This window comes from Centruroides sculpturatus, unplaced genomic scaffold (assembly GCF_000671375.1).
Source record: "Centruroides sculpturatus isolate CEXI.00-Female unplaced genomic scaffold, Cexi_2.0 scaffold574, whole genome shotgun sequence".
Classification (NCBI taxonomy): domain Eukaryota; kingdom Metazoa; phylum Arthropoda; class Arachnida; order Scorpiones; family Buthidae; genus Centruroides; species Centruroides sculpturatus.
The window spans coordinates 2,882-29,576 of record NW_019384740.1 but is presented as its reverse complement, the minus strand read 5'-3'; the positions used below and the strand labels follow the sequence as shown (position 1 = coordinate 29,576).

Here is a 26,695-nt window from a genome sequence, read left to right as displayed (position 1 = left end):
AAACATTCCCCTGAGTACTATGCTCATTTCTGCGGAAGCAAATTGGAAATAGGTTTGCTTCCGTAGGGAGAGAGTAAATTGTGAACAGGTTTGCTTCTGTGGGTGAGCAAATTGGGAATGGATTTGCTTCCGTGCAGGAGGAGGAATTGGGAATGGGCTCGCTTCTGTGTGGAGAGCAAATTGGGAATGGCTTTGCTTCCATGCAGGAGGAGAAATTGGGAATGGGCTCGTTTCTGCGAGAGTAAATTGGGAATGGGTTCGCTTCCGCGGGTAGAGTAAAATAACATATATTTTTAAAATGTACGATACATTCATAAAACATATAAAGATCATTTCTTATTGTATTCTTAAAGAATGGTTATTTTGTTTTAAAAATAACCACTTTAATAATAATAATAATAACTTTAAAAATATAATTTTTCGGTTTCTAAATTATGTAGGCCTATATAGTTTTAAGCATTTATTCGATACAAAATTTCAAGAACTATATATATAAACAATTAAATAATTTGATCACGATGTATAATACATTTATGCTATAAACAAACAAAAATTTTCTAAAATGTCAAACATGAATAAATTATAAATCAAATCTCTTGTTACTAAACATAGATAATTAAATTATGTCAATCAAAGATAGCTTTCAAAAATTTATTAAGCGATTTATATATAGAATTTTTCTTCATTCTTTATCTTATTATATCATAGAATTTATACAATTCCTTAAAAAGAATTGTATAAATTCTAATATATTAAAAATAATATATATATATATATACACACACAAATTTTAATTTATCGAACTTGTCTTCAACTTCGTACCACAGTCACGTAAATATGATAAATTCGATCAGGTGGAGTGTGAAATTTTCTACTGTGAAATCAAATGATACTTTTACATTCTATTGGATAAGAGAGGAGATATAATGATCTGCAATGTGTCAAGATTCTGGCTTCAACCCAAATATCTGTTCTTCACTTGTCCAAGTGGTAACGAGTAACAATCTTGTAGTGTAATTCGTTTCAATCATTCAATTTTTCAAGTCTATATCTATGTTTTTTTTCGTGTGAAATACATAAAAATTTCTGTACGTGTTGATCATTAACCTTTACAAACAATCAATAAACATAATTATCTAACTAATCAAAGTTTTAGTTATATATAAAATCGCATAATACTTCGATTTTCGTTGAGAATTCTCAAGAGAATTTTTTCTTTAACCAACTCAATTAAGTAATTCGTTTTGTTGATTCTTTATTCTCTTGGTAAACATTTTTCTCTTTANGAGAGCAAATTGGGAATGGCTTTGCTTCCATGCAGGAGGAGAAATTGGGAATGGGCTCGTTTCTGCGAGAGTAAATTGGGAATGGGTTCGCTTCCGCGGGTAGAGTAAAATAACATATATTTTTAAAATGTACGATACATTCATAAAACATATAAAGATCATTTCTTATTGTATTCTTAAAGAATGGTTATTTTGTTTTAAAAATAACCACTTTAATAATAATAATAATAACTTTAAAAATATAATTTTTCGGTTTCTAAATTATGTAGGCCTATATAGTTTTAAGCATTTATTCGATACAAAATTTCAAGAACTATATATATAAACAATTAAATAATTTGATCACGATGTATAATACATTTATGCTATAAACAAACAAAAATTTTCTAAAATGTCAAACATGAATAAATTATAAATCAAATCTCTTGTTACTAAACATAGATAATTAAATTATGTCAATCAAAGATAGCTTTCAAAAATTTATTAAGCGATTTATATATAGAATTTTTCTTCATTCTTTATCTTATTATATCATAGAATTTATACAATTCCTTAAAAAGAATTGTATAAATTCTAATATATTAAAAATAATATATATATATATATACACACACAAATTTTAATTTATCGAACTTGTCTTCAACTTCGTACCACAGTCACGTAAATATGATAAATTCGATCAGGTGGAGTGTGAAATTTTCTACTGTGAAATCAAATGATACTTTTACATTCTATTGGATAAGAGAGGAGATATAATGATCTGCAATGTGTCAAGATTCTGGCTTCAACCCAAATATCTGTTCTTCACTTGTCCAAGTGGTAACGAGTAACAATCTTGTAGTGTAATTCGTTTCAATCATTCAATTTTTCAAGTCTATATCTATGTTTTTTTTCGTGTGAAATACATAAAAATTTCTGTACGTGTTGATCATTAACCTTTACAAACAATCAATAAACATAATTATCTAACTAATCAAAGTTTTAGTTATATATAAAATCGCATAATACTTCGATTTTCGTTGAGAATTCTCAAGAGAATTTTTTCTTTAACCAACTCAATTAAGTAATTCGTTTTGTTGATTCTTTATTCTCTTGGTAAACATTTTTCTCTTTATCAACGTTTATATATATATATATATATATATTACTAAGGTTATACGAGCTAAACATACAAAATTTATATAATTCTTACTCTATTTTTATGACATTTATTCGCTAGTTACATCGAGTTAACAATAAATAACTCCACACCATTTCCATTCCTTTTATTTTATTTTTAATTTAAATTTTCCACTTGATTTATAATTTATAACAGAACAACACGGGTTATTATATTATTCAAATGTTATGCATTTATATGAAGTAATATTTTAAATATATAGCAAAAATATATTTATCAAAATAAGCTTTTTTTATATACGGTATAAATAATTTAGTCGTGTAAAATCTGTAGAGAAGAATGAAATATATTTGCAGGCTACATGAATGTTAAGTTAGTGAAGTAGGGATAAGAATGTAAAATAAGGGTAATCTACAGTAGGGAGAGTAAAGTTAGCTTTTTTCCTGTAGGGAGGGTGAATAAGGGAGTGTCTTTTGTAAAGAGAAAGTTTAGGGAAAGAAGGGAACGAATAGGGTTCTTTTGTGTAGGGAAAATATAGGTTTCCCCTTATACTTTCCCCGTTTTTCCCTATAGTTTCCCTTTAGAACAAAAGAGCCCACACTTTCCCTTTACAACGAAAGTATAGGGAAAAAAGGAAAGGTCACAGTTCTTTTGTGTAAAGAAAGTAAATAAGAATAGTTTATTTTCTATGGGGAGAGAGAGAAATGAGGATAATTTCACTTTCTATAAGAAAATTCGTAGATGGAACAAAGTTAATTAAATTCTATTTTTAAAACACTTATATAGTGATTACGTTAGTTAAGATTATTGTATAATTCACGTATTCTGTCATCACGAAAGAACACGTATCTTCCTATCACGCACACCATGCACATATTAAACTAAATTCAAAAAGCTTTGATTTGTATATTATTATTACATCAAACAACATATTTATCACGTGTTTTACACCTTAAATATTTAGCTAAAAAATTAATAATAAGGAATGTACCACGAGGACCTTTTAAAGCTCCCAACTGATGTTATTTTTATGTACAGTACAGTATACGTACAGTACGTGTCCGAACAAAACAGCTGTCTTTCCTCTTAGATTTATCGACTGTGACTTTATATCCATGTTTTCTTACATTAAATGTGTTGTATGTCAGAGCAATTCGTTTTTATGATTGTCGACTATGAAAAGTTATCATTTATTATTACGTTGATGTATATTTTCAAAAAATCTAGCAACGAATTGTGTAACTTTTCCGGCAAAAATGTTAGAATTCTATATGGCGCCATCTGTTGAGGTTTTATATTATTATATATTATAAAACGGCATAAAACTTAATTTTGAGAGTAGACATGAGTTTTAGCGAAGATTTTAATCGTTATTAGCATTTAGAATTTTTTATAAATCCGACCCACTCGAGATATGACACGTGACCCGCTGTCTCTCCCCACTCCTTCGAACTTTAACAATCATAATTTAATAGCATCGATGCCCCTAATACACAAACCTCCCTGTAAAATTTCAGAAATTTTCGACAAAAGGAACAGGAGTTAAGTGGGTGAATAAAATCGGGCCTCCACAATACACATTAACATTAATACGTACGTAAACTAAGTCAGCAACGAGTTGCTCAACTTTCCCGGCAACATTTAAAAATTTTGGTGGCGCCATCTAGTATCATATTTTATTTTAAAATCTTTTAATATTTTTAACTATTTTAAAATGGGAAAAAGCTTAATTTCGAGGCTAGGGATGGGTTTTATAAAAAATTGTAAATGCTAATAACGAGTAAAATCGTCATTAAGTCCGACCCTCCTGGAGATACACACGACCTTCTTTATCTCCCCACCCTCTCGACCTTTAATCACCAAAATTTAATATCATTGAGCTCCCTAATAAACAAATCTCCCTGCAAAATTTCAGAAATTTTTGACAAAAGAAACAGGAGTTATAAAGCTTTAAACAGGGTGAACAAAATCGTGCCCACCCCCACACACACAAACATCCATACATACAGAAATCACCCCCCAATTTTGTTTTTGCATTTCTCGACGTTTGAAGGTCCTCAAGTCCAAAAATGTAAACATTTTGGGAGCGGGTTAATTTTTTGAACGATGGCAATACTTTCCCATTGTTATATACTGTATAACACAGCCGAGAAAGTAAACTTCGTAAAGTTAACTAGAATATATATATATATTTATACATACATATATACATATAAATTACATGTAGAAGCTGATAAAACTTGATAAATTCATATTTTATTCCGATATTCTCCTTAACGCGTCGCATGATCTCTCTACATAAATACCGGAATTTTTATTTAAATTACGTAAATACGGTCCAACCTCTCGATTGTAGAACACAATAAACACATAATTAATCGCTTAAAAAATATAAATTTCCTGTATAAATTATAGTTAAAAGCATTGTAGAATGTGGCATGTAACCGGAGATATTCGAGGCTCGTGTTACAAATTTTATCAACTAGCATCGAATCATGACTTATTCATCATTTCGCATCTGTAATCTTGTTAGAGTAGATTCTAAATTTACTCGCTTCCTGTATACCGTATACGGTACATCTATGCATAATATTTAAGTAGCCACAATAGATTTTTGCCTGGGGGTTGTAAGAAAAAATTAGCAACGTTGACAGTTCCTCGTTACGCGAAAACTACGTTTGTAAAGGATCTTTTAAGCTCTAGAATAGATTATTATTATTATTATTATACTTTTAGATTTTTTTTAAAGTTATGAATCATTGGTTTTTATATAATAATGTATTATTATATATGGCGCGGAGGAAACAACCTCATAAATATCTTTTTAATTCGAGAATGTGATTCCCAACTGTCGGATAAATCTCGTATTACCTGCTCGAAAACTGACATGAATACGGCGTGAAATAGCGGTCAAAATCTTTTAAATTTTCTAGAAAAAATAATACAAAAAATAGAAAAGAATATATCAATTAATTAATTTAATTCAATCGACTCAATTTCCCTTCTACTTAATTATAAAATCGTGAAAATTTCATTTCGCCAACTACTTTTAGTGCGGGCAAACGAACCAATTTTTTTTTCTAGATAATTCTAGAATTTTTATTCCAATTATATACATAACTGTGGCTAATTTTTATCTATATTCGTGTGTGATCTTTCTAGAAACAGTTTTTCTAGGTTTTTTTTAAAAAATATCTAAAATATTTTAAAATAATTCTAGAACAAAAATTTTCGTTCTAGAATTTATAACAGTTTAAATTTTTGTTTAATAAATTCTAGATCATTTCAAAACAATTTTTTACATAATTCCAGAAAATCTTCTCTAGGATGTATGATTAATTATACATAATTCTAGAACAGTTTATTTTTTTGAAAAGTACTCTAGCATTTTTATTCTATTTTTATACCTAACTACAGTTAATTTTTGTTTATATTCGTTTGTAATATCAATGGAAATACTTTTTCTGGATTCTTAAAATATTCTAGAACAGTTTAATTTTTGCACAAAGTTCCTTAAAATTTTACATCATTCGAAAACAATTACTTAATTAAATAGTTTTACAGAAAATGCTTACAATGATTTAGAAAATCAAAAAATTATCTTAGACTTCTAGTAATTCTATAATATAATAGTTTATAATAGTAGTGTACGACTGATAATTATATATTATTATTATCAGTCATACACGACTATAAGTAATTCTATAACAGTTTAAAGTTTTCCTACATCATTCTATAAAACTATTATAGAATTACTAGAAGTATAGAATACCTTTTTGATTTCTTACATCATTGTAAGCATTTTCTGTAGAACTATGTCCATTAATAACAGATTTAATACAGAATATAAAGTGAATCTAACACATTAAAAATTAATTATATATACAGTATTTAGAAAAAAAATTAAAAATTAATTCTAGAATTATCTACAATTTAGATTTTTAATATAAATTCGCAAACATGCCTTTATATTTTTGTGTAACTAGATTTTTGTATAATTATTCTAGAAGAAAATTGTATACAATTAAAATTAAAATATAAATTTTATAATNTTTTTTTTTTTTTTTTTTTTTTTTTTTTTTTTTTTTTTTTTTTTTTTTTTTTTTTTTTTTTTTTTTTTTTTTTTTTTTTTTTTTTTTTTTTTTTTTTTTTTTTTTTTTTTTTTTTTTTTTTTTTTTTTTTTTTTTTTTTTTTTTTTTTTTTTTTTTTTTTTTTTTTTTTTTTTTTTTTTTTTTTTTTTTTTTTTTTTTTTTTTTTTTTTTTTTTTTTTTTTTTTTTTTTTTTTTTTTTTTTTTTTTTTTTTTTTTTTTTTTTTTTTTTTTTTTTTTTTTTTTTTTTTTTTTTTTTTTTTTTTTTTTTTTTTTTTTTTTTTTTTTTTTTTTTTTTTTTTTTTTTTTTTTTTTTTTTTTTTTTTTTTTTTTTTTTTTTTTTTTTTTTTTTTTTTTTTTTTTTTTTTTTTTTTTTTTTTTTTTTTTTTTTTTTTTTTTTTTTTTTTTTTTTTTTTTTTTTTTTTTTTTTTTTTTTTTTTTTTTTTTTTTTTTTTTTTTTTTTTTTTTTTTTTTTTTTTTTTTTTTTTTTTTTTTTTTTTTTTTTTTTTTTTTTTTTTTTTTTTTTTTTTTTTTTTTTTTTTTTTTTTTTTTTTTTTTTTTTTTTTTTTTTTTTTTTTTTTTTTTTTTTTTTTTTTTTTTTTTTTTTTTTTTTTTTTTTTTTTTTTTTTTTTTTTTTTTTTTTTTACGCGCAAAACATGACCGTAAATTAATTGTATTTTAATAATAATTTTCTAACGGTTAGATTGTAAATTTTATAGAATATATAGTTATAAATTTAGATAAAATTTTGAGTTACAAGAGAAAACTTAAGACGTTTCCAAAGTATTAAGCTTGTTGTCTGGAGATGTCACTAGAGATACAATCACAGATAAGTCCTATTAATCTCCAGAAAAAAAAAACAAAGAAAAAATAGGATCAGAACAAAGTTTAAATGGAGAAAATAGCAATTTAAACAATGGATATTTTAGTTTATTAACTAAAAAGTCGATTTTTTTAACGTGTACATTTGTAATTTTTCTAAATTTCGTTTCCTTCCTATCATCCACTTATCATCTAAGAACGGTGTTTAATTGCATTCTCTCCAGTCTACAGCCTATTCCTGTATCATTAATCATCCTTGAAGGATAGGAATTATAAGTAAATAAAAGTTTGGCTCATAAATAATAAAGCTGATAAATTAAAAAGAAAAAAAAAGTAGGATTTCCTTAATTTATACTAATTTTGTAGCCTTTTATATGGGACTTTTAGTTATAAAATTTATAGTTTTACATACTTCAAGCTCTTAAATGTAGGAAAAAGATAAGGAAATTTCACATGAAATTCTGTATTTTTCTCAAAAATACATTGTAAATATATTATGACAGGATTTTTGTAAGTGAATGTGACATGACAGCGCGTTGAGAATTTGTAATTTCTTTAAAAAAAAAACAATAAAATTGAGAAAAAATATCGAATATCCAGACTTAGAATATACAAAATGATGTTTTTACTTAAAAATAAATATAAAAATATAAAATTTATATTTAAATTCTAGAGATGATGTAAGTGGGAGGATGGTTATCACTAGAAGAGATTATCACACGTATCGATCGCTTGTTTCTTTACGATTTTCGTAATAAATTATAAATAAATCGATTATATTTTTACCGAAATATTCATTTTTACATTTTAAATAATGTAATTATTCGGTTTTTAAATAAATATATGTAATTTCCTTATGAGTATGCACGAAAATTTCGCCATTACCAAGCTTCTTTGATGTATACTGCATAGATGTGCTTATATATTATGGATATACGAGGTAAATACGATATATATTTATATCCACGTATGTATATGTAAAATAAAAACGATTTTTACAGCATATTTACTGTATAATTCGTATAATAGATAGCTTTAAAAACGTTCTTTATCATCAAAAATCGTATGATTTTCCCTGGTGTTATATATAAGAGGGAATGTATGGCAATGGGTCAAAAATGACCCCAAGATTCTTACATTTTTTTTTACTCAAGACACCTCGAAACGTCCAGAAATCCAAAAATTGTGGGGTATGGATGTTAGTGTATGGGAGGAGCACGGTTTTGTTCACCCACTTCGAAGTTTAGTAACTCCTGTGCCCTTTGTCGAAAATGTCTGAAATTTTGCAGGGAGGTTTGAGTATTAAGGGCATTGATGCTATTAAATTTTGGTGCTTAAAGGTCGAGGGGGTGTGGAGATAGAGGGAGATCAAATGTCGTATCTCGAGTGTGGTCGGGCTTAATTAATGGAGATTTTACTCGTTATTAGCATTTACAATTTCTTATAAAACTCGTCTCTACCTTCAAAATTAAGCATTTTGCTATTTTACAGTAATTAATAATGTAAAACGTTTTAAAGATAAAATCTCATAACAGATGGCGCCACCACAATTTTAAATATTTTTGCTGGAAAAGTTACGCAACTCGTCGTTTTCTTAGAATTTCTTTGATATTTTCACAATAGATACTTGCTTGTCTCGTCTAAAAATATTTTATAATTTATTAAAATTGATAATTGGTGTTAAATTTTAAGCGTTTTTTATCATTTTGCTATTTTACAGTAATTAATAATGTAAAACGTTTTAAAGATAAAATCTCATAACAGATGGCGCCACCACAATTTTAAATATTTTTGCTGGAAAAGTTACGCAACTCGTCGTTTTCTTAGAATTTCTTTGATATTTTCACAATAGATACTTGCTTGTCTCGTCTAAAAATATTTTATAATTTATTAAAATTGATAATTGGTGTTAAATTTTAAGCGTTTTTTATCTTTTCTATTCCCATTAAATATGCTTAAAACATTACAGAATTAAGCAATTTAAATGAGAGAATTATGACTTAAAATATATAAAATTCATAAATTTTTCGTATTTTTTTTTTAGAATTTATAAACCTTAATTTTCTAAAAACAGGTTTAAAATTTTTTACATGTTTATATATAAACACCATTATAGATTAATGGTCATTACACGCAGCTGCACTTGAAAATTCTAATAAAAATCTCGAGAAGGGAGAATTTTTAAAGAAAAATACGTTAAAGTATCTCCAAAAAATATTGTTATTAAAGTAATTGTTTTACAAGAACCACCATTAAAAAAAATGAAGAAAATGTGAATCGTTAAGAGGATTGTCGACTAACGACATCCTATAAAATATTATTATTTTGAACAAGACGAAGATATCGATTTAAATGAGATAAGTCGCAATCATCTAAGTAGAAAAATATAAAATAATATCCATGTTATGAGTGTTAGATGCATGAGTAAAAATCGATACGAGTTATTTATTGTACAGGACATTACATCTTAAGCTAGCAACAGTTGATCATACACACTCTAGGAATGTTCTTTTCTGTTACTTCTCCAACAGAGTTCTTACAACTCCAACTGGATGAAATTATATGTTTTACTGTGATTTTAGCCCTTCTAAATTACAGTTTGTGGTGGAAAGAAAGATATTTATAGAGAAGGAAATGCGTCTGGTTCGTTAGTTTGTATGTATACAGAACTTTAAAGGATGCTGATGATATTGGAGAAAAATGATCTGGTGACAAGAGAAGTAAGTATAATGTTTTGGAAGTGCTTCCGGAGATGCTGGATGAAAAGGTCTAATAGTGTTTCTAGGATGCTGGATAAAATGATCTAAAGATGCTTCCGGAGAAGCTGAATGAAGAGGATCTAGGGATGCTTCTAGAGAAGCTGGATGAAGAGGATCTAGGGATGCTTCTAGAGAAGCTGGATGAAGAGGATCTAGGGATGCTTCTAGAGAAGCTGGATGAAGAGGATCTAGGGATGCTTCTAGAGAAGCTGGATGAAGAGGATCTAGGGATGCTTCTAGAGAAGCTGGATGAAGAGGATCTAGGGATGCTTCTAGAGAAGCTGGATGAAGAGGATCTAGGGATGCTTCTAGAGAAGCTGGATGAAGAGGATCTAGGGATGCTTCTAGAGAAGCTGGATGAAGAGGATCTAGGGATGCTTCTAGAGAAGCTGGATGAAGAGGATCTAGGGATGCTTCTAGAGAAGCTGGATGAAGAGGATCTAGGGATGCTTCTAGAGAAGCTGGATGAAGAGGATCTAGGGATGCTTCTAGAGAAGCTGGATGAAGAGGATCTAGGGATGCTTCTAGAGAAGCTGGATGAAGAGGATCTAGGGATGCTTCTAGAGAAGCTGGATGAAGAGGATCTAGGGATGCTTCTAGAGAAGCTGGATGAAGAGGATCTAGGGATGCTTCTAGAGAAGCTGGATGAAGAGGATCTAGGGATGCTTCTAGAGAAGCTGGATGAAGAGGATCTAGGGATGCTTCTAGAGAAGCTGGATGAAGAGGATCTAGGGATGCTTCTAGAGAAGCTGGATGAAGAGGATCTAGGGATGCTTCTAGAGAAGCTGGATGAAGAGGATCTAGGGATGCTTCTAGAGAAGCTGGATGAAGAGGATCTAGGGATGCTTCCGGAGAAGCTGGATGAAGAGAATCTAGGATTGCTTTCGGAGACGCCGGATGAAAAAGATATAGTAGTATTTCTAGGATGCTGGATAAAATGATCTAGGGATGCTTCCGGAGAAGCTAGATGAAAAGGATCTAGTAATGTTTCTACAATGCTTCCAGAGATGTTGATAAAAATGTATTGAGAGATGTTAAATAAAACAAAAACCCAAATGCACAGAGATTTTATACACAAAATATAAATAAATCTCGATATAAGCTTTTTATTTATAAAAAAAATTCTATTCTAATCCTAACCCATTATTACTATCATATCTTAAAATAAAATTAATCGTTAGTTTAACAGCAAATATACATACTTAAGAAAAAATAAAAACATGCAATAAATATAAAACTTCGTTTGTATTTACTGATTGCTTTCCTTGTTATTATTGTTTTTTCATTATATATCTAAATTTTGTATAAATTATAGACATGTCTCGAGTTTCTATCATTAAATAGCACGTAACCTATATATAGACACACATTAGCGACTTGGTACGGTAAAATGTAATTTTTTTGTGTGTTTAACGATGAAATATCACCAGAAATTATCTTACAAATGTTAGATAAATCTAGAAAACTTGTTCGTTTAATTAATATTGGAAAAATGATTCAATTTACCTTCGAGTTTCACTTAATTTTCGCAGATTGTACACGTTTAACAGGTTAAATTAAACGTTTAATCGTGTCTAAACAAACGCCAACTGAGTAATAATCAGAATTTACACGTTTAAGGACGGAATTTTCAGATAAAAAAAAAGAGATTTTTTGGATAAAATCGTGTAAAATTTCAACGTTTTTACGCCGAGTTTCACTCAAAAACGTGCAATTTTTGCGGACTTTTCGCCGTTTTTTACACGTTTGAACCCTTAATTTAAATGTTTAAGCACGCGCAAAGGGAAATCGAACCCGTAATTACCAGCATTTACACATTCGAGAGCGGAATCTTGAGATAAAAAAAAAAAAAGCATATTTATAACACGGATAAATCTTTCATTTAATGGATTAATATACATGTAAAATTCTAGAAAAGTTCTGGAATATTCCAGGTGTGAAATCATTCATTCATTTTAAAGATGTACTTAATTAATAATTAAATAATTAAAAGTGCAAATGACTGTATTTATAGGATTACATTAGCTGAATTAATCACGTTGTGGCTCTTAATCAAATCTGTCACGCTTAAGGAGAGATGAAGATGGAGATTTTACTTATTTTCCTACCTAAAAGAAAGTCTAAGGTATGAAAAAATTCGCGTAAACGTGTATAAAACGCCAAAATTGTTAGATACTTAGCATAGAAACGATGGAGTTTTAGAGAAGGATGAAGAATTTATGGTCCCTTTTATGCCTTTTCTGGGCCTCGTAAACTATAGTTTTCTTTAAAAACTCAAAATTTGGATAATATATTCTCCATTTTATAAGATAAATCTATCTTTATAAGGTTAAAAAGTATTTTAAAAATAGGGATTAATAAGTTAGGTTCCGTACGCGCCGATACGGAACGAGGTGCGTCGTGTCGCTTCGCTGCTTGGCGCGCGAATTAAGCACGTAAACGTATATATTTATATTATTTTCGACAAATATATAATGTTTTAAACAATTTAAAGTATACTCGTTTTACGTATTGTCGATATTTACAACAAAAAAAAAAAGGAGGAAAAGTTCGCTTGCGTGAGGCGACGTGAAGCGTCACGTAACGCGTATAGAAATCCATTCTGTGATGATAATTATATATTTTCTTAAATAAATAATTATAAATAATAAATTAAATCCATTTATTTAAATACGCACACGTAATATAAATTACATGTATAAATAATATATTAAAACGTGTTTATGACGTAAAACAATTTTTTTAAATCGTTTCGAACACGTGATTGGAGTCTGCATCATTCAAGATGGCGTCGAAAGACGATGCGGAAGAGTTACTTATTTTACAAAATAATTAGAAACTATTGTGTTAATCCCCAAATCGTCCCTAAATCACCCCTAAAATTAAGGATAAATTTCTTTCCATCCCAAAAAGACAATTATATATCCGAGAAACCTTCGATTTATTCTAAACCCCCCTCACCTTTTCCATATCAATTAGCTAAATATCATATAGACGGAGGAGATCGATACGAGAGAGAGAAATGTATTTTAACGCACTGATCGATGAGATATGATCGATCGAAAGTATAAATTTTCTAACAGATCAATCAGAAATCGAAGTAAGTTTCCTTATAAAGACGTTCGATACAAGTAAAATAAGATAGAAAGTTTAATAAAACACCTGGAAAACACCCGATAATGCAGTCTACTGTATGTATTATATCATTAGAGGGTGGCAAAACTTCATTTATAGTGATTTATCTTCTTAATAAATTCGCTCGTGCCACCTGTTGTACTAACGAAAATAATTATTTAACGTCACACCAGGATAATACATGAAAAATTCGAATCGTACAGTGACAATTGGAGTGAATAAAATTGAATAATTCCGCTAAAATTAACTGCGATAAGTCCTATTTTCCGGGTGTTTAATTTATTAGCCAATCATATTTCAGCTTACATTTTAGTAAATTCACTTCTAATTGGCATAATTTATTAACCAATCACATATCAGATTACAACTTAGTGAATATTTCGGGGAAATTTTTGAAGTAATTTAAAGATTTGTATGTATTTTTATGGGATTTTATTTGGATAATTTATTAGAAAATTTATGAATGTTGCGCGTAAAGCATCGTTTGTTAACGGGAGAGAGTTTGTCTGTATGTCTGCCTGTAACAATTAATAAAATGACGATTGATTGATATCTATATTTCAAATAGTCAAAGATATATTTGGTGAAAATAAGGTTGTTTTGAGGAAATGCCTCTGTTAGAAGACCATTTGTGATAATTTGGCTCCCAGAATTTGTTTAAATATTAATAATAATAATTTAATTAAAAAGTAAGTTCTACAAAGCGATCATTTTCCTAATTTGTTTCCAATCAGATATCGATAAATCAGGAACAGGTAAATAAAATACATGTAAACCAGGAGAATTAAACAAGGGTGATCAGGATCGTATAAACTCAATAGAATCAGATAGATACAATGCGAGTCATAAATGGGTTTGATACAGGTAAGTTAGGAAGAAGTTAACAGTATACAAACTTGAATAGGCAGACACAATAATACAGGTAATGTAGGGGCAGAAAGAATGATACAGGTGATGTAGGGGCAGGCAGACACTGTACAGGTAATCTAGGAATAGGCAGCACTATACAGGTAATGTAGGAGCAGGCAGACACTACATAAGTAATTTAGGAACAGGTGACAATTATACAGATAATCTACATACAATTAATTGTATTATTACCTGTATCATTACCTGTATTAAACTAAGGTAAACTAGGGATAGGTAGATAGGATACAAGTGGGTGTGTGTGTGTGTATATATACACACGAACACACGACGACGGTAAATTATAGATAGATAAACCAGTTGATGGTATCGTAAACGGGATCAAAGTAAATCGGGGAACGAGTAAACAGGATAAAGGTAAACAAACTTACCTGTCCTGACCATTCTCCAGTTGAGTTCGTTATGAGCTCTTAATTTCTGTCTGGACCAGGAAGAGGTCAAATTTCGGAATGCCAATCTGGAATGTGACGGAGCCATGATATTCGTGACAACCTTCCTTCACGATGTAAAATTTTGGTATCTGTTTCCCTGCCAAAGAACCACACGTCATCTTCAGATATACCCAACGGATACGCGCATGCTCCTAACCAAAGTTCTGACCTCATAGCGCAACAAGATAATCAAATAAAATAAAAAATAAAGTAAAATAAGGAAGATTCGTGACGTCAAGAACTTTCCAACTTTATATCGATGATGATCTTTCAAAAAAAAAACACGTTTCTACAACTACCATCGCTCTATCAATCTCGAACGTTCCATTGGAGAGCGCGAGGGGAGCGTGACGCCACGGCCAATGGACGGAGATCTGGACCGGTGACGTCACTTCCGACCGAAACTTTCCACTTCCGGAAACGGACGACCCCCTACGTCACGTTTACTAAGAAAAAACTCCCTACATCGATTAACAATGAAGATTTTTGATAAATACTAAGCTCCAACGTTTTCGTGTCTTGTAAGAAATTTTTTTGAAATTCTTTCCACTTTAATGGCTTAACTTAATAAAGGACATTAGAAAAAACTAAAAATATTCTTAAATTTCGCATTATTAGATTTAAAAATTTTAAATATTTTAAGCACATCTCTAATGTTTCATTAAGTTTAATCGATTCCAAATGGTGAAGGGGGTTTTTTTTTTTTTTTTTTTGAAGTTGGGGAAATTACTTTAATTATATTTTCTATAATTAGTTTCGAGATTTAATTTAATTGTAATTAAATTTTACTAGCTATTTATTGACTAAAAATATTTTTATACTTAAAAATTAGTAATAAAAGTCTGTAAACTTTGTGTGGAGGAACAGACTTTTTGCTTCTTTTGAATTTTATTTAGTTTTTTTTTATATTTTAATTAATTTTTTGGGATTTTTAATTTAATAAAATTTTATTTTGTTTTATTTTTTCAACGTTAAATATTGAGTTCTGATGGTATATTGTGATTAAACTTATTGTTGGACATTGTTTAAAGCGATTCTGTTCGAAAAATGTCAACAAATTGTCGTGTTTGTTCTTATAAATTGATTAAATAAGTTGAATGCACGAATATATCCCGCTTAAACGAGTTGACAGCACGAACATGGCCTTGCTAGATGAGTTAACAACACGAACGTGGCCTTGTTAAACGAGTTCAACACGAACATGGCCTGCTGCAATGAGTTAACAACACAAAATCTGTTCTATTTTAAAACCAGTTCGGCACGAACGTGGCTTGTTAGACAAGTTGGCAGCATGAACATTGCCTTGTTGAACAAGTTGACTGCACGACTTGGCTTTGTTAAACGATTTCACCCCGAACTTGTCCTGCTTAAAGAGTTAACTGCACGAATAATCTTGTTTTTACGAGCTGTCGAAGTAGACATGGCCTTCTTAAACAAGTTAAATACAAATCCATCTTGCGTAAACAAGTTTAACATTAACACACACTGCTTAAAACGAGTTTGATGACTCAAACATATGTTGCTTGAACAAGTTAATATAAACACGTCTTACTCGGACTCAACACAAATCCGTCCTTTTTAAAAAGGTTTAACAAAATTAGCCTGTCCTTCTTAAGTAAGTTTCACGAAGAATATCATTAAATGTTCATTTCATCTTTTAGATGAAATAAATATGGTGTTTTTGATGGAAGCACAACACGATGAATATGTTCCTGCTTAAACAAGTTCGACAAATGAGTAAAATGTATGTTTTTTGAAGGAAAATGTTCTTCTAACGAACATATTTCCTTATAAATCAAACTTATTTTCCAATATATAAAGGCAAATTTCTTCAAAAACCATACAAAAATTTCCTCAACTTCAAGAAAATTCATTTTTTTCTTCAGGAACACCAAAAAAACAATTCTATTACTGAGTTTTTTAGATTTTAAACGCTTAAAAATCCTGAAAAGATCTGAAAAACCCATTTTTACATCTAAATAATTCAGAAATAAAGTAAATATTTACAAATAACACACAAAAAAAACTAGAGAAAGACAATTAAAGAAAGCATTCTAACACCTAAAACCAACTTTTTTAATAAAAAAAAACTTCTAAAATAATTTTTACAGGTTTTTAGAAGTATCCAAAATTGTCACTACATAGAACATGCCATTACAGAGACGGGTACACGCGTACTAACACTAATAAATACAGCTGTATCGGTTTTTAGATAATGCTTTAGTAGTAAATACGTAAAAATTCATACTGTACTAGCATGCCCGAAGGTAAATTGTGTTGTGTGTGTGTAAATACATACAGCAACAAACAAATTAACGTGTTGTAGCGTTAACGAATACAATTACACGAATTTTCCGGTGTTAATTTGTTACTAGAGAAGTACAATTGCTGAGTTAACACGGTGTTAGCATGTTTTTTTTATAATTTGTGTATAAATGAAAGGTCTTTCTTCTTGTGTTTTGCTTCGGATAAGCTTTGTAGTTTCCTGGAAACACTTATCATAATAAGAGATTTTTTTGTTTCTTCTTTAATATTGGTTTCCTGGGAGACTAATGGAGTAGAAAAAAAGCCTTTATGATGCTACACTACTATAGTATCTACATTGTTCGATTCAACTTAAGGCTTTTATATACTTACTTTGGCAGAACGTTCTTCGACTTTTCGACTACAAATTCGCTAAATTAATAGATAAAAATCATAAAAACTACCGTAAATTCTACTACTACACTACTGTAAACTGTACTATTATAGTAACAAAGTATTGTTTGTTTATATTTTATGAATTAATCCTACTCAAGTGCCATTTTTTGGGGCCTTTGTAAGGTTGCTACACTAATTTGTTACTACAGTAGCATGTTTAAATGACTGATCTTTCTTTCCAATATTCTATTATATCAACAATAATTATTATTTTTGTACTTTTGGGTGTTATTATTAATAATATTGTTACTGTACGTCTACTTGGAATAGTGTAATATTGATGTTGCTAGAGTAGCATATTGAAAAAGATAGCGTAATTGTTACACAACTGTTGAAATTGTTAATATAAAAGCATAGTCAAGAGGAAATTTCGACATTTACATAGAAAAATTCATACTTTATAATACGCTGGGATTATTTTTACACAGGTTTTATTTAAAGAATATTTGGTAAAATGTCCAGAAACACTATAACAGCACTTTAAATTTGCCATTACTGCAATAAAAACAGCTTAGAAATCATTTTAAATTGTTAGAATTTACACAATTAGATGGCGATGCGCTACTGTAAAAATATAGTAACAATGTATAAATTGTTGCTATAATAGCAAGCCCACTTTCTGGTAAATTTCTAGTTAAATCTTCAGAGATTTTTACTACTTCATGCTGTTTTTGTAGCAATTTATTACTGTAGCAGCACATTCAAATACAGTAATTATTAGCTAATTGATACGTTAACACACACAATAAACCGCTTCAAAGTCTAGCAGAGACGACGCAGCTTCATTGTCTCTCTGCTAGACTTTGAAGCATCATCATGTAAAAGCACGTATTTTTTACAGGTGTTTCTAGCGTGACAAGCGCTTAACACAGTACTTGGCGCGTGTTTTATTAATTAAAAAAACGTCAAATTCCTCAAAAAAAAGATTATTTACGCGTGTTTTTTTTAGTTAAATGTTCGGAACATTAATTTCGTGTAGTAGCACGATGCTATCGCATGCTAACACGTTAACAATCGATTAGAAGGGGGGAAACAATCTCGATTTTTGTTGTTGTTAAATAATTTAAGATAAATGCAGATTTATTTAAAGTAATGGATTTTTTTTTGGATGTTAATGTGGCCCACTCACGAATTTCTGTCATCGTTTTCTTTTTATAGAACTCGATGTCTTCGTTTTTGCAAAACAAAAATGTCATTTTATATTTACCTTTATACAAAATTACTTTAAAAAATTGAATTTTTTTTTAAATATAAAAATAACTATGCCGTCGTTCATCTTCCGTGCCTCTGTTTCTCAAGCCCGCTGCCTTTCTGGCGATCTACTTATGCCTGTTTGCATTTGTTTTGTATACCCGTGTGTGTCTATATATCAATTTTATGCCTGCCCATCTATGTATCTAGTTTATATGCCTGATTGCCTGTCTATGCCTCTGCTCTGCCTTCCTTTCCATGCCTCTGTTCTGCCTTCCTTTCCATGCCTCTGCTCTGTCTGCCCTTCTATGCATCCGTTTTTTTGTCATGTCAACACATCTATATTATAATGCTTACTGTTCCTTTGCCTGTATGCCCACTGATCTGNACAGAAATGTACAAAAATTTTAGGAATTTTTTTTTAAATGTTAAACGCGAAATTACCCTACCATTCCCTGAAAAATAATAAAAATCACCCTGTAACACTAGTGTAAAAAAAAAAATTTAAATATTTAATTTATAAATCCAAAATACTTCAAACAACTCTACAATTTCTGCCTCTGCTCTGTCTGCCCTTCTATGCATCCGTTTTTTTGTCATGTCAACACATCTATATATTATAATGCTTACTGTTCCTTTGCCTGTATGCCCACTGATCTGTCAGGCTGTCTGTCCTATATGCCTGCTCCATCTACTTACATAAATTTACGCACACATGAAAGTATTTATCAAAATATTTACACCCTCAAGAATAAAAAAATAATTTTTAATCTAAAAAGTTCAATTTCCTTTCCAAAAAAGCAGTAAAAAATAAGTATGTTTTAACGAGTATTTTAAGTTAAATTTTAATTTATTCGTCCTCCTCACTTAAAAAAAAATGCAGGGGAGGGAGGGATTATCATAAGAAAAGTAAATTTTTCCCCTACGTTCTGGATCGATTGTGTAGATGTTTGTGTTTCGTTTCAGTTTCCTTTTCAAGTCACGAAACTGATGTTTCGTTTGTCGCACTTTAATCCCCATTCGATACATATGTAGAGCCAATGACAAATCCGTTTTTCATTTCGTCACGCATCGTCATTGCTTTTTTTTATACATGTAAAAATATCCAATTATTGAATTTCATGATTCCTCCCTCATCTAAGGAATCTAAATTTTGATTTTCTTTTAAAAAATTAGTGTTTTTAGAAGGATTTTCTTAGAAAATCTTTTCCATCCTCTTCACCTTTGTAAGTATCTATCTACGTGTTTTACATCAAATGTCTTTTAGATTTATTGCTCTAAAAACTAGGAAATCGATGGTCTTTATAGATAATAAGGTGTAATTTAATGTAAAGAATGTCGTGTATGTCTGTCCTTTTTATATATGTTTGTTACGATATATTTTACTATATACATAAGTGCACTGAGGTGTAAGCCTGATGTGTATTAAAAACCTTTAAATTGTAACAATAAAACACTAAAAAAATCAATAATTTAAATATATTCTTATACAATTTGCATATTAATTTATATTATTTATAACCTGGAATTAATTTTTTTTTCAATCGAGAAGTGATTAGAAGGCATAATGATGTAGAAAATAATGCGATCAGATAAGAGAACTGACGAAAATCGTAAGGTTAAAGGAGACTTCTCTTTTTAACCTAGAAAAAGAATGAGGTTTTATCTTGAGGTTTTCTACAGGTGGGTCTGACAAATCTGAGGTTTTCTTGTAAAGATTCCTTCCCCTTCACCCGCAGACAAAATATAATTTATTTTTCTTTGTAGATCCTTATACTTTGTTTCCCCTTTCTTTCTTTAGTATTCAATATCTGTCTGTTATTGACAAAGAACAAAGAAAAGAAAGAATACGAGATTTACTTTTTTGTCTTGACTACGTCTCTATCCACGTGAAAAATTCTTAAAAATTCGTTTTAAATAAGCTCAAATTACCCAAAAATTTTCTCGAGAAGCTTCAAAATTGTACAAAATTTCCCTAATAATATTTTTCAATTACCCTAAAATTTCCTGGAAAGCGTTTAAATAGTTCAAAATCTCTTGAAGTGACTTTGAAAATTATCTTAAATTCGCTAAAAATAGTTCTAAATTCCTTGAGACAAAAGCAAAATTATTTCGAAATTCTCTTAAAATTACCCTAAAATTCCTTGAAAATTTCAAAATTTATTTGATATTTCTTCAAAATAAACGAAAATTATCTCAAAAATCCCCTTAAAACACAGTTCAGAGTTATCCAGAAATTCTTGCGAAACTCTACTAAAATTTCCTTTAAAAATATCTGAACTTATTCTAAAATATCCTAAAATTCCTTTAAAATAACCCGAAAACTCCCTGAAAGTTCCCTCAATACTTTAGAAATTTGAAAATGCACGACACGTTTACACTTTACTTTCGTTTCATTCTGTAATTTGAACGTAATTTACGAATTTTATAGAAATTTTTCTAAAAATTACATCAAAAAAAAATTATGAATAATAATTATAAGAATTTGTGAAAATTATTCTAAAAATTCTTCATAAAATTACGATAAACTTTATATAGAAAATTACCTTAAATTGCTTCAAATTATTCTAATTTTGGACGAACTCATTAAAGATAATTAAAACATTTATTTTTTAAATATAAAATTAACTTTTACGGTAAGTAACAGCGGTTTTTAAGGAAATTTAATACAGTTACAAATTTGTTCTAAAAATTAAGTTATCATAAAATTCCCTAAAACTTTCAAAATTACTTTATAATTTCTTATAAAATCTACAAATACTACTGTAAATTTCCTTTTGAAATACTTAAAAATCGTCCAAATATTACTGTAAAATTCCGTAAAAACCGCTACAGAAATGTACAAAAATTTTAGGAATTTTTTTTTAAATGTTAAACGCGAAATTACCCTACCATTCCCTGAAAAATAATAAAAATCACCCTGTAACACTAGTGTAAAAAAAAAAATTTAAATATTTAATTTATAAATCCAAAATACTTCAAAACAACTCTACAATTTCGATCAAAAATCCCTAAAATTATCTACAAAGAAAACTATTAAAGAGTAAAACTTCACCCCAAAATTACCCCAAAATAATATTTTGAAGACCTCAAATGTGTCCAAAAATTACGCTAAACTTCACCCACAAGATTACTTCAAAATTCCCTCAAAAAAGTCAAAATTTCATTCCAAAAAATTCCAAAAAGTTATCCAAAAAATTCCAAAAAATCTCCATAATTTCAATTGAAAATTCTAAAAAAAACCATAAAAAAAAGACTGATGTCACATCTAAAAAACCATTTTTTTTAAACACGGCAAATAGAAAAATAGCCATTGGAAGGAGGTCCAAAACTCGACCGATATATAAAACATTACATAAAGTTTTAAGGTTAAAAAAATTAATTTTCACATCTTTTTTTTTCTTTATTAAACTTTTTATCCAAAAAATTCTTGAAAGAAAGCCATTTAAAGTCAAAATATATATATATATATTCTATTGTGCTGATATCAGTTCATAGAAAATGTCACGTCACGTCTACGGACCGACGGATCAATACACCAATAAAAGCCTAAAACTAACAGATGACACGAAAAAATCAAATCATCTAACTGCTTCTATTTTTCATTCCGACGTTCGACCAATAAAAAAATCCCGTTTCCATTAATTTTCTAACAGATTCATTTAACAATTATATCTGGCTAAATGCCTGTGTTAATGACACACACCGGCAGTTTGAATTTTCTGTAACGTGGTAACACGTGGAAATTTTGCGTTTTTTAGATATTTTGTTTTTTCAATACAGAATTTTTTTTTAATGTTTGTGTTTTTTCAATACGGATCTTTTGAAATTTTTGTGTTTTTTGGACGTAGATTTAACTTAAAATGTTGATTTTTATGAGACTTTTGAGGCTTTTAGGGCTATAAATGTGTGGTTCTCGTACCGATTTTTGTCGAATTTTGACTATTTGAAATGATTTGTTAGTGTTTTTGGAAGTTTCCATTAAAAAAATATACGACATTCCGTTCATTTTAAATAAAAAATTGACATATTTATAAAGAGAACTGATTTTTTGTATTAGTTTTAAACAATGAAACTGCAAAATTTAAAGGAAATTTCCTTAGATATAGGGTAAAACCGGGTGAGACGACTATACTGTTTATCATTAGTTGATAAAAACTAATTATTTTTAATGGAAAAAATCGGCAAAACCACCTTTCGAAAAATAATGAAACACGGGAAAGTTAAGCATAATCACCATGAAAATGACTAGTGACTTGCTCTATCGAGTGTTATTTGATTAAACAACGTGTAGTCATCTCACCTGGTTTTACCCTACCTAAAAATTTCACGCTTAGTAAGCATACATATTTATGAAATCCGCTTATTATTATTATTAGAATTAAAGATTCTGTGTACAATTTCGGGACACTATGACTCAGTTTTTGATAATTCATCTAAAAACACCCTCTTTTACGCATTCCTCACGCAAGTATAATCAAAATTTAAGAATTTTTGCTAGCTTAAACAGAAATATTAAAGGTTTTCTCATAGATACACACGAGGATTCATATAATTCATAAGGATAGTTATGCACTTAAATATAAAAATTACCCTACCCTGGAAATTCTCCAAATTACCCTACCCCACCCTAAAAATACCCCAACTACCCTAGAAATATCTCAAATTATTCTGTCTAAAAATCAAGAATATCTTGCAAAAAAACAAAAGATTTATCGTGTCAAAAACACATTTACCATCAATTTCAATGTTTAAATAGGTGTTAAAGTTTACTTTTTTTTGGAAACTGTCGTCATTTTTTAATCAGTTAAAGCTGTTTTTTCTGTATAGATGTTTTTTGTTGGATAAAAAAAGGAAAGTGCTCGAAGACAACTCAACTTGTCACTCCTCTTAGACACAAGACAAATGATTGGGTCCTTGATAAAATTGGGGGAGAGCAGAGACCTTCAATAGTTGGAGTCAAAACAAAAATCGTGTTTACCCATTCATCCAATACCCCTTCCATCTAACAATAGACATTTATTAGACTATAGTGACTATAAAGTAGAAGTACACAGCGTAGAGGCGTTCGATTTTTTCTTCTAGAAAATCGAAGTGTTTTTGTGTGTGTGTTCGGGATTTTTGGAAGTTTTTGTTTTTTTTATTGATGTTGATAATTTAGTCGAGTTTCTTCGCTTGTAATCGATAATTCATAAAAAAAATTAAGCTTAAAAACCTTCTAAGAACGAAAAAAGATTTAGTTAATTCCTTATTTTTCTCTTTGTTTCGTGTTAAGAACTGTTTTAAAGTGGATTTTTTAAGAAAAAGTATTGAATTTCATGCGTGAAATTAGCGGAAAACTGAGTCAGAACTTCAAAAAAACCTAGAGTTTTGGGTAAAATTTATATAATTCAGATAATGTTTCTCCTTCCTTTCAAAAGGATGATGTTGACAATTGGTATATCATCAAAATTTCCTATAAATATTACAAAAAAAATCTTTAAAAAAAATCATGTTATCCAGAATACTCCAGTATTTTTCCTTAAAAATCAAACACTTACAATTTTTATGACCAAAAAAAACCAGGGTTTTATGGAATTTATTATAATTTACATTCTAAAAATATCATATTTTAAAACAATCTTCTACAAATTCATTTAAAAAATGTCATAAATGTATATCGTTATTCACGATCTGAAGATTGTTGGAGTGACAATATCAACAAAAAACATTTTTATAAAATAGAAAAAACCTCAGAAATTCTTCTAAAAATATACACAATCAGGAGAAAATTAACTTTTTGCGACGCTCGAACAGGCTTTAAAAGGCAATTTAACATTAAAAAAATCATAAAAACTGTTTTAAAAACGAACCAAATCCATCAAAAAACACGCTTCGAACATCATATTAAATTACAAAACAGAAAAAAAACATCTAAAAATAAACAAAATTACAATAAAATTAAGTCCAGCAACACGCAGAAAAGACGGAATTTCTTCATTAAGCAGCTAAAAATTAGCATTTAAAAAGAATTCGAGTTTTTTGATGCGATTATATCTTAAAAAAAACACTCGAACTACACACTACAATATGAAGGAAGAGGAAGAAGAAGAAGAAGAAAAATCACGAAAGATGATGACAAATTTATATTTCTAGTGGCACTTTATGGATTTTTTTTTTTTTTGAAGTTATCGCACCTCACAATTATCAGTAAAATTCAATTTTGGTATTTTTTATCAATAGAAAAAGACGGTTAGAGGATGGATAGGAGGAGAGGAGGAAGGGGGATGGAAGAAAGGAAGAGTACTTTTCCATTAACGTGACAATAGATACATTTTCTAACTTAACCTTTTGTTAGATTCGCGTCACGAATAAAGCGATTTGATATAAAGAACTCTTCCGCATCTCTTCCTCAGCATCCCTGTCACGTGAAATCATCTAAGAAAAAATCGCACGATTTTTTTTTCTTTTGGATGATCTCCACGTCACGTTTAATCACCGTTTAACAGAAGGTTGATAAGTTTTTAAAGCACGTAAGTCGGCGGTTTTTTTTAATATTTACGCAGTCACGAACGTTAAATTATCTAAAAAAAAAATTCATCTAAAAATAGTCTCGATGGCTTATTTTGATAATTCCGTTTCGAGGAATTAAATTATTGATAATTAAAATCCATAAAAGTTGATAGTATAAGCTGAGTAAAGGGTAGAAACAAGCGCTTAAAAAATCACATTTTTTAAAGTTTTCTACGCGTTTTTTCGGTGTAATTTTTAATTTTTGCAAACTACAATTACGTCTCTAAAAACACGCAAAATCATTTAAATAAAACCGCAGTTGTCGTAGCAAAAAAAAGGGGAAATTCCCGTAAACAGCAGCGACGTTAAGTGCGGGATTTCGTTACTGTGGAAGCAGTAAATTGACGAGATTTCATGCGTTAAAAAGAGGGATGTTTTACGAACGACTCACCTGTCTTTATCAGTCGAAATATGTGTACATTGTGATCCTGTACGCTTCTACCCGTTTGTATGGAGGTTAAACGCGAAAAGCCGTAGACATCGGTTGTCATAGTAGATGCACACACGAGTAACGTTCCAGTTTACCTGGCTCCTGTACGAATATTAACACAGACATATAAGCAGGTGCAGCGCACAGGTATTTTAGGTATACGTAGCGCCCCTGATGCAACGTCATTCGCCAGAATTACAGGTGGGTGTACGGACGTTTTGATGCGGTAAATTAAGATAATCTCGCGTTACGCCGTTACACTATATATATATTTTTTTTTAACGTGATAATGTCGACGTTATGCTTTGTGTTTTTTTGATGTTACTGACTTGTTTTCCGTGCTTTTAATGGTGTAGATAAGGAGAAACAAGATTAGCTACTTACGTGTTCCGTGGCTTAAGCATCTTCCTCCTCATCCTCTTCTTTCTCTAAAAAAAAAAAAAAAAAAAAAAAACACTGAAATTCAAATTTGACTTTTTAGAAGTGATTTAAATGCTTTCTTGAATATTAATTTATCTATTTTAAGTATTTTTTTTCTGTGTATTAACGTTAAATTAGGGAGAAAAATCTAAAAAAATTTTATCAATTTATTTTGTTTTGAATTCTGAAAAGTAAATCTAAAAAGTTTGAGGTTTTTTTTAGAAGTTTGGCGTTTAAAAAATCGCAATAATTCTCTTAAATAAGATTTCTAGCACAAAAACGTTGTAAGAAGTAAAATTTTTTTGATATTTTCTGTTTCTTTTAAATTAAAATGTAAAAAAACATTTAGAATTTTTGACGTTTTTGTGTTAAAATTTGTTCATAAAACACAAATTGATTGAGTTTTTAAACACAAAATTGCTACAAAACAATTTGTAAAAGTGTTTAAAAAAACCTCTACAAATTGTTTTATAACAATTTTTTTATTTTAAATTTTTAAAAAATCCAAAAAAAATTTAATAAATTTTTTATTCTTCTTCTAATTTGGCATTTATATATAAATAAATACCCTTAAATAAAGCTAATTTATTAATATTTTAAAGGATTTTATTAGACGAGTTACCAAATTAGAAAAGAATCTTTTTTAATTAACCAAAAACTTTTGAAATAAAAATTAAAAATAATTTTTTTTGCATCTTTTTTTCTATTCTAAAAANCTGAATTAAATTTTTTTTTCTAAAAAATTTTTTTTATTAATTTAATTATCCATAAAAAAATTTAATTTAGAAATCTAATTTTTGCTTTGATAGAAAAATATTGTAATTATATAAACAA

General features: G+C 28.9%; 1 protein-coding gene across 1 annotated transcript in view; it reads right to left on the bottom strand.

The window, feature by feature from the left end:
- The window catches only part of LOC111628370, an 83,292-nt gene extending 68,537 nt beyond the window's left edge, over positions 1–14,755 (bottom strand). Inside the window, exon 1 of the mRNA XM_023372144.1 lies at positions 14,509–14,755. Within this exon, the coding sequence (XP_023227912.1) occupies positions 14,509–14,614 (106 nt within the window). The 5' untranslated portion in view covers positions 14,615–14,755. The remainder of the gene's footprint in view (positions 1–14,508) is intronic.
- Positions 14,756–26,695: the final 11,940 nt, after the last annotated feature.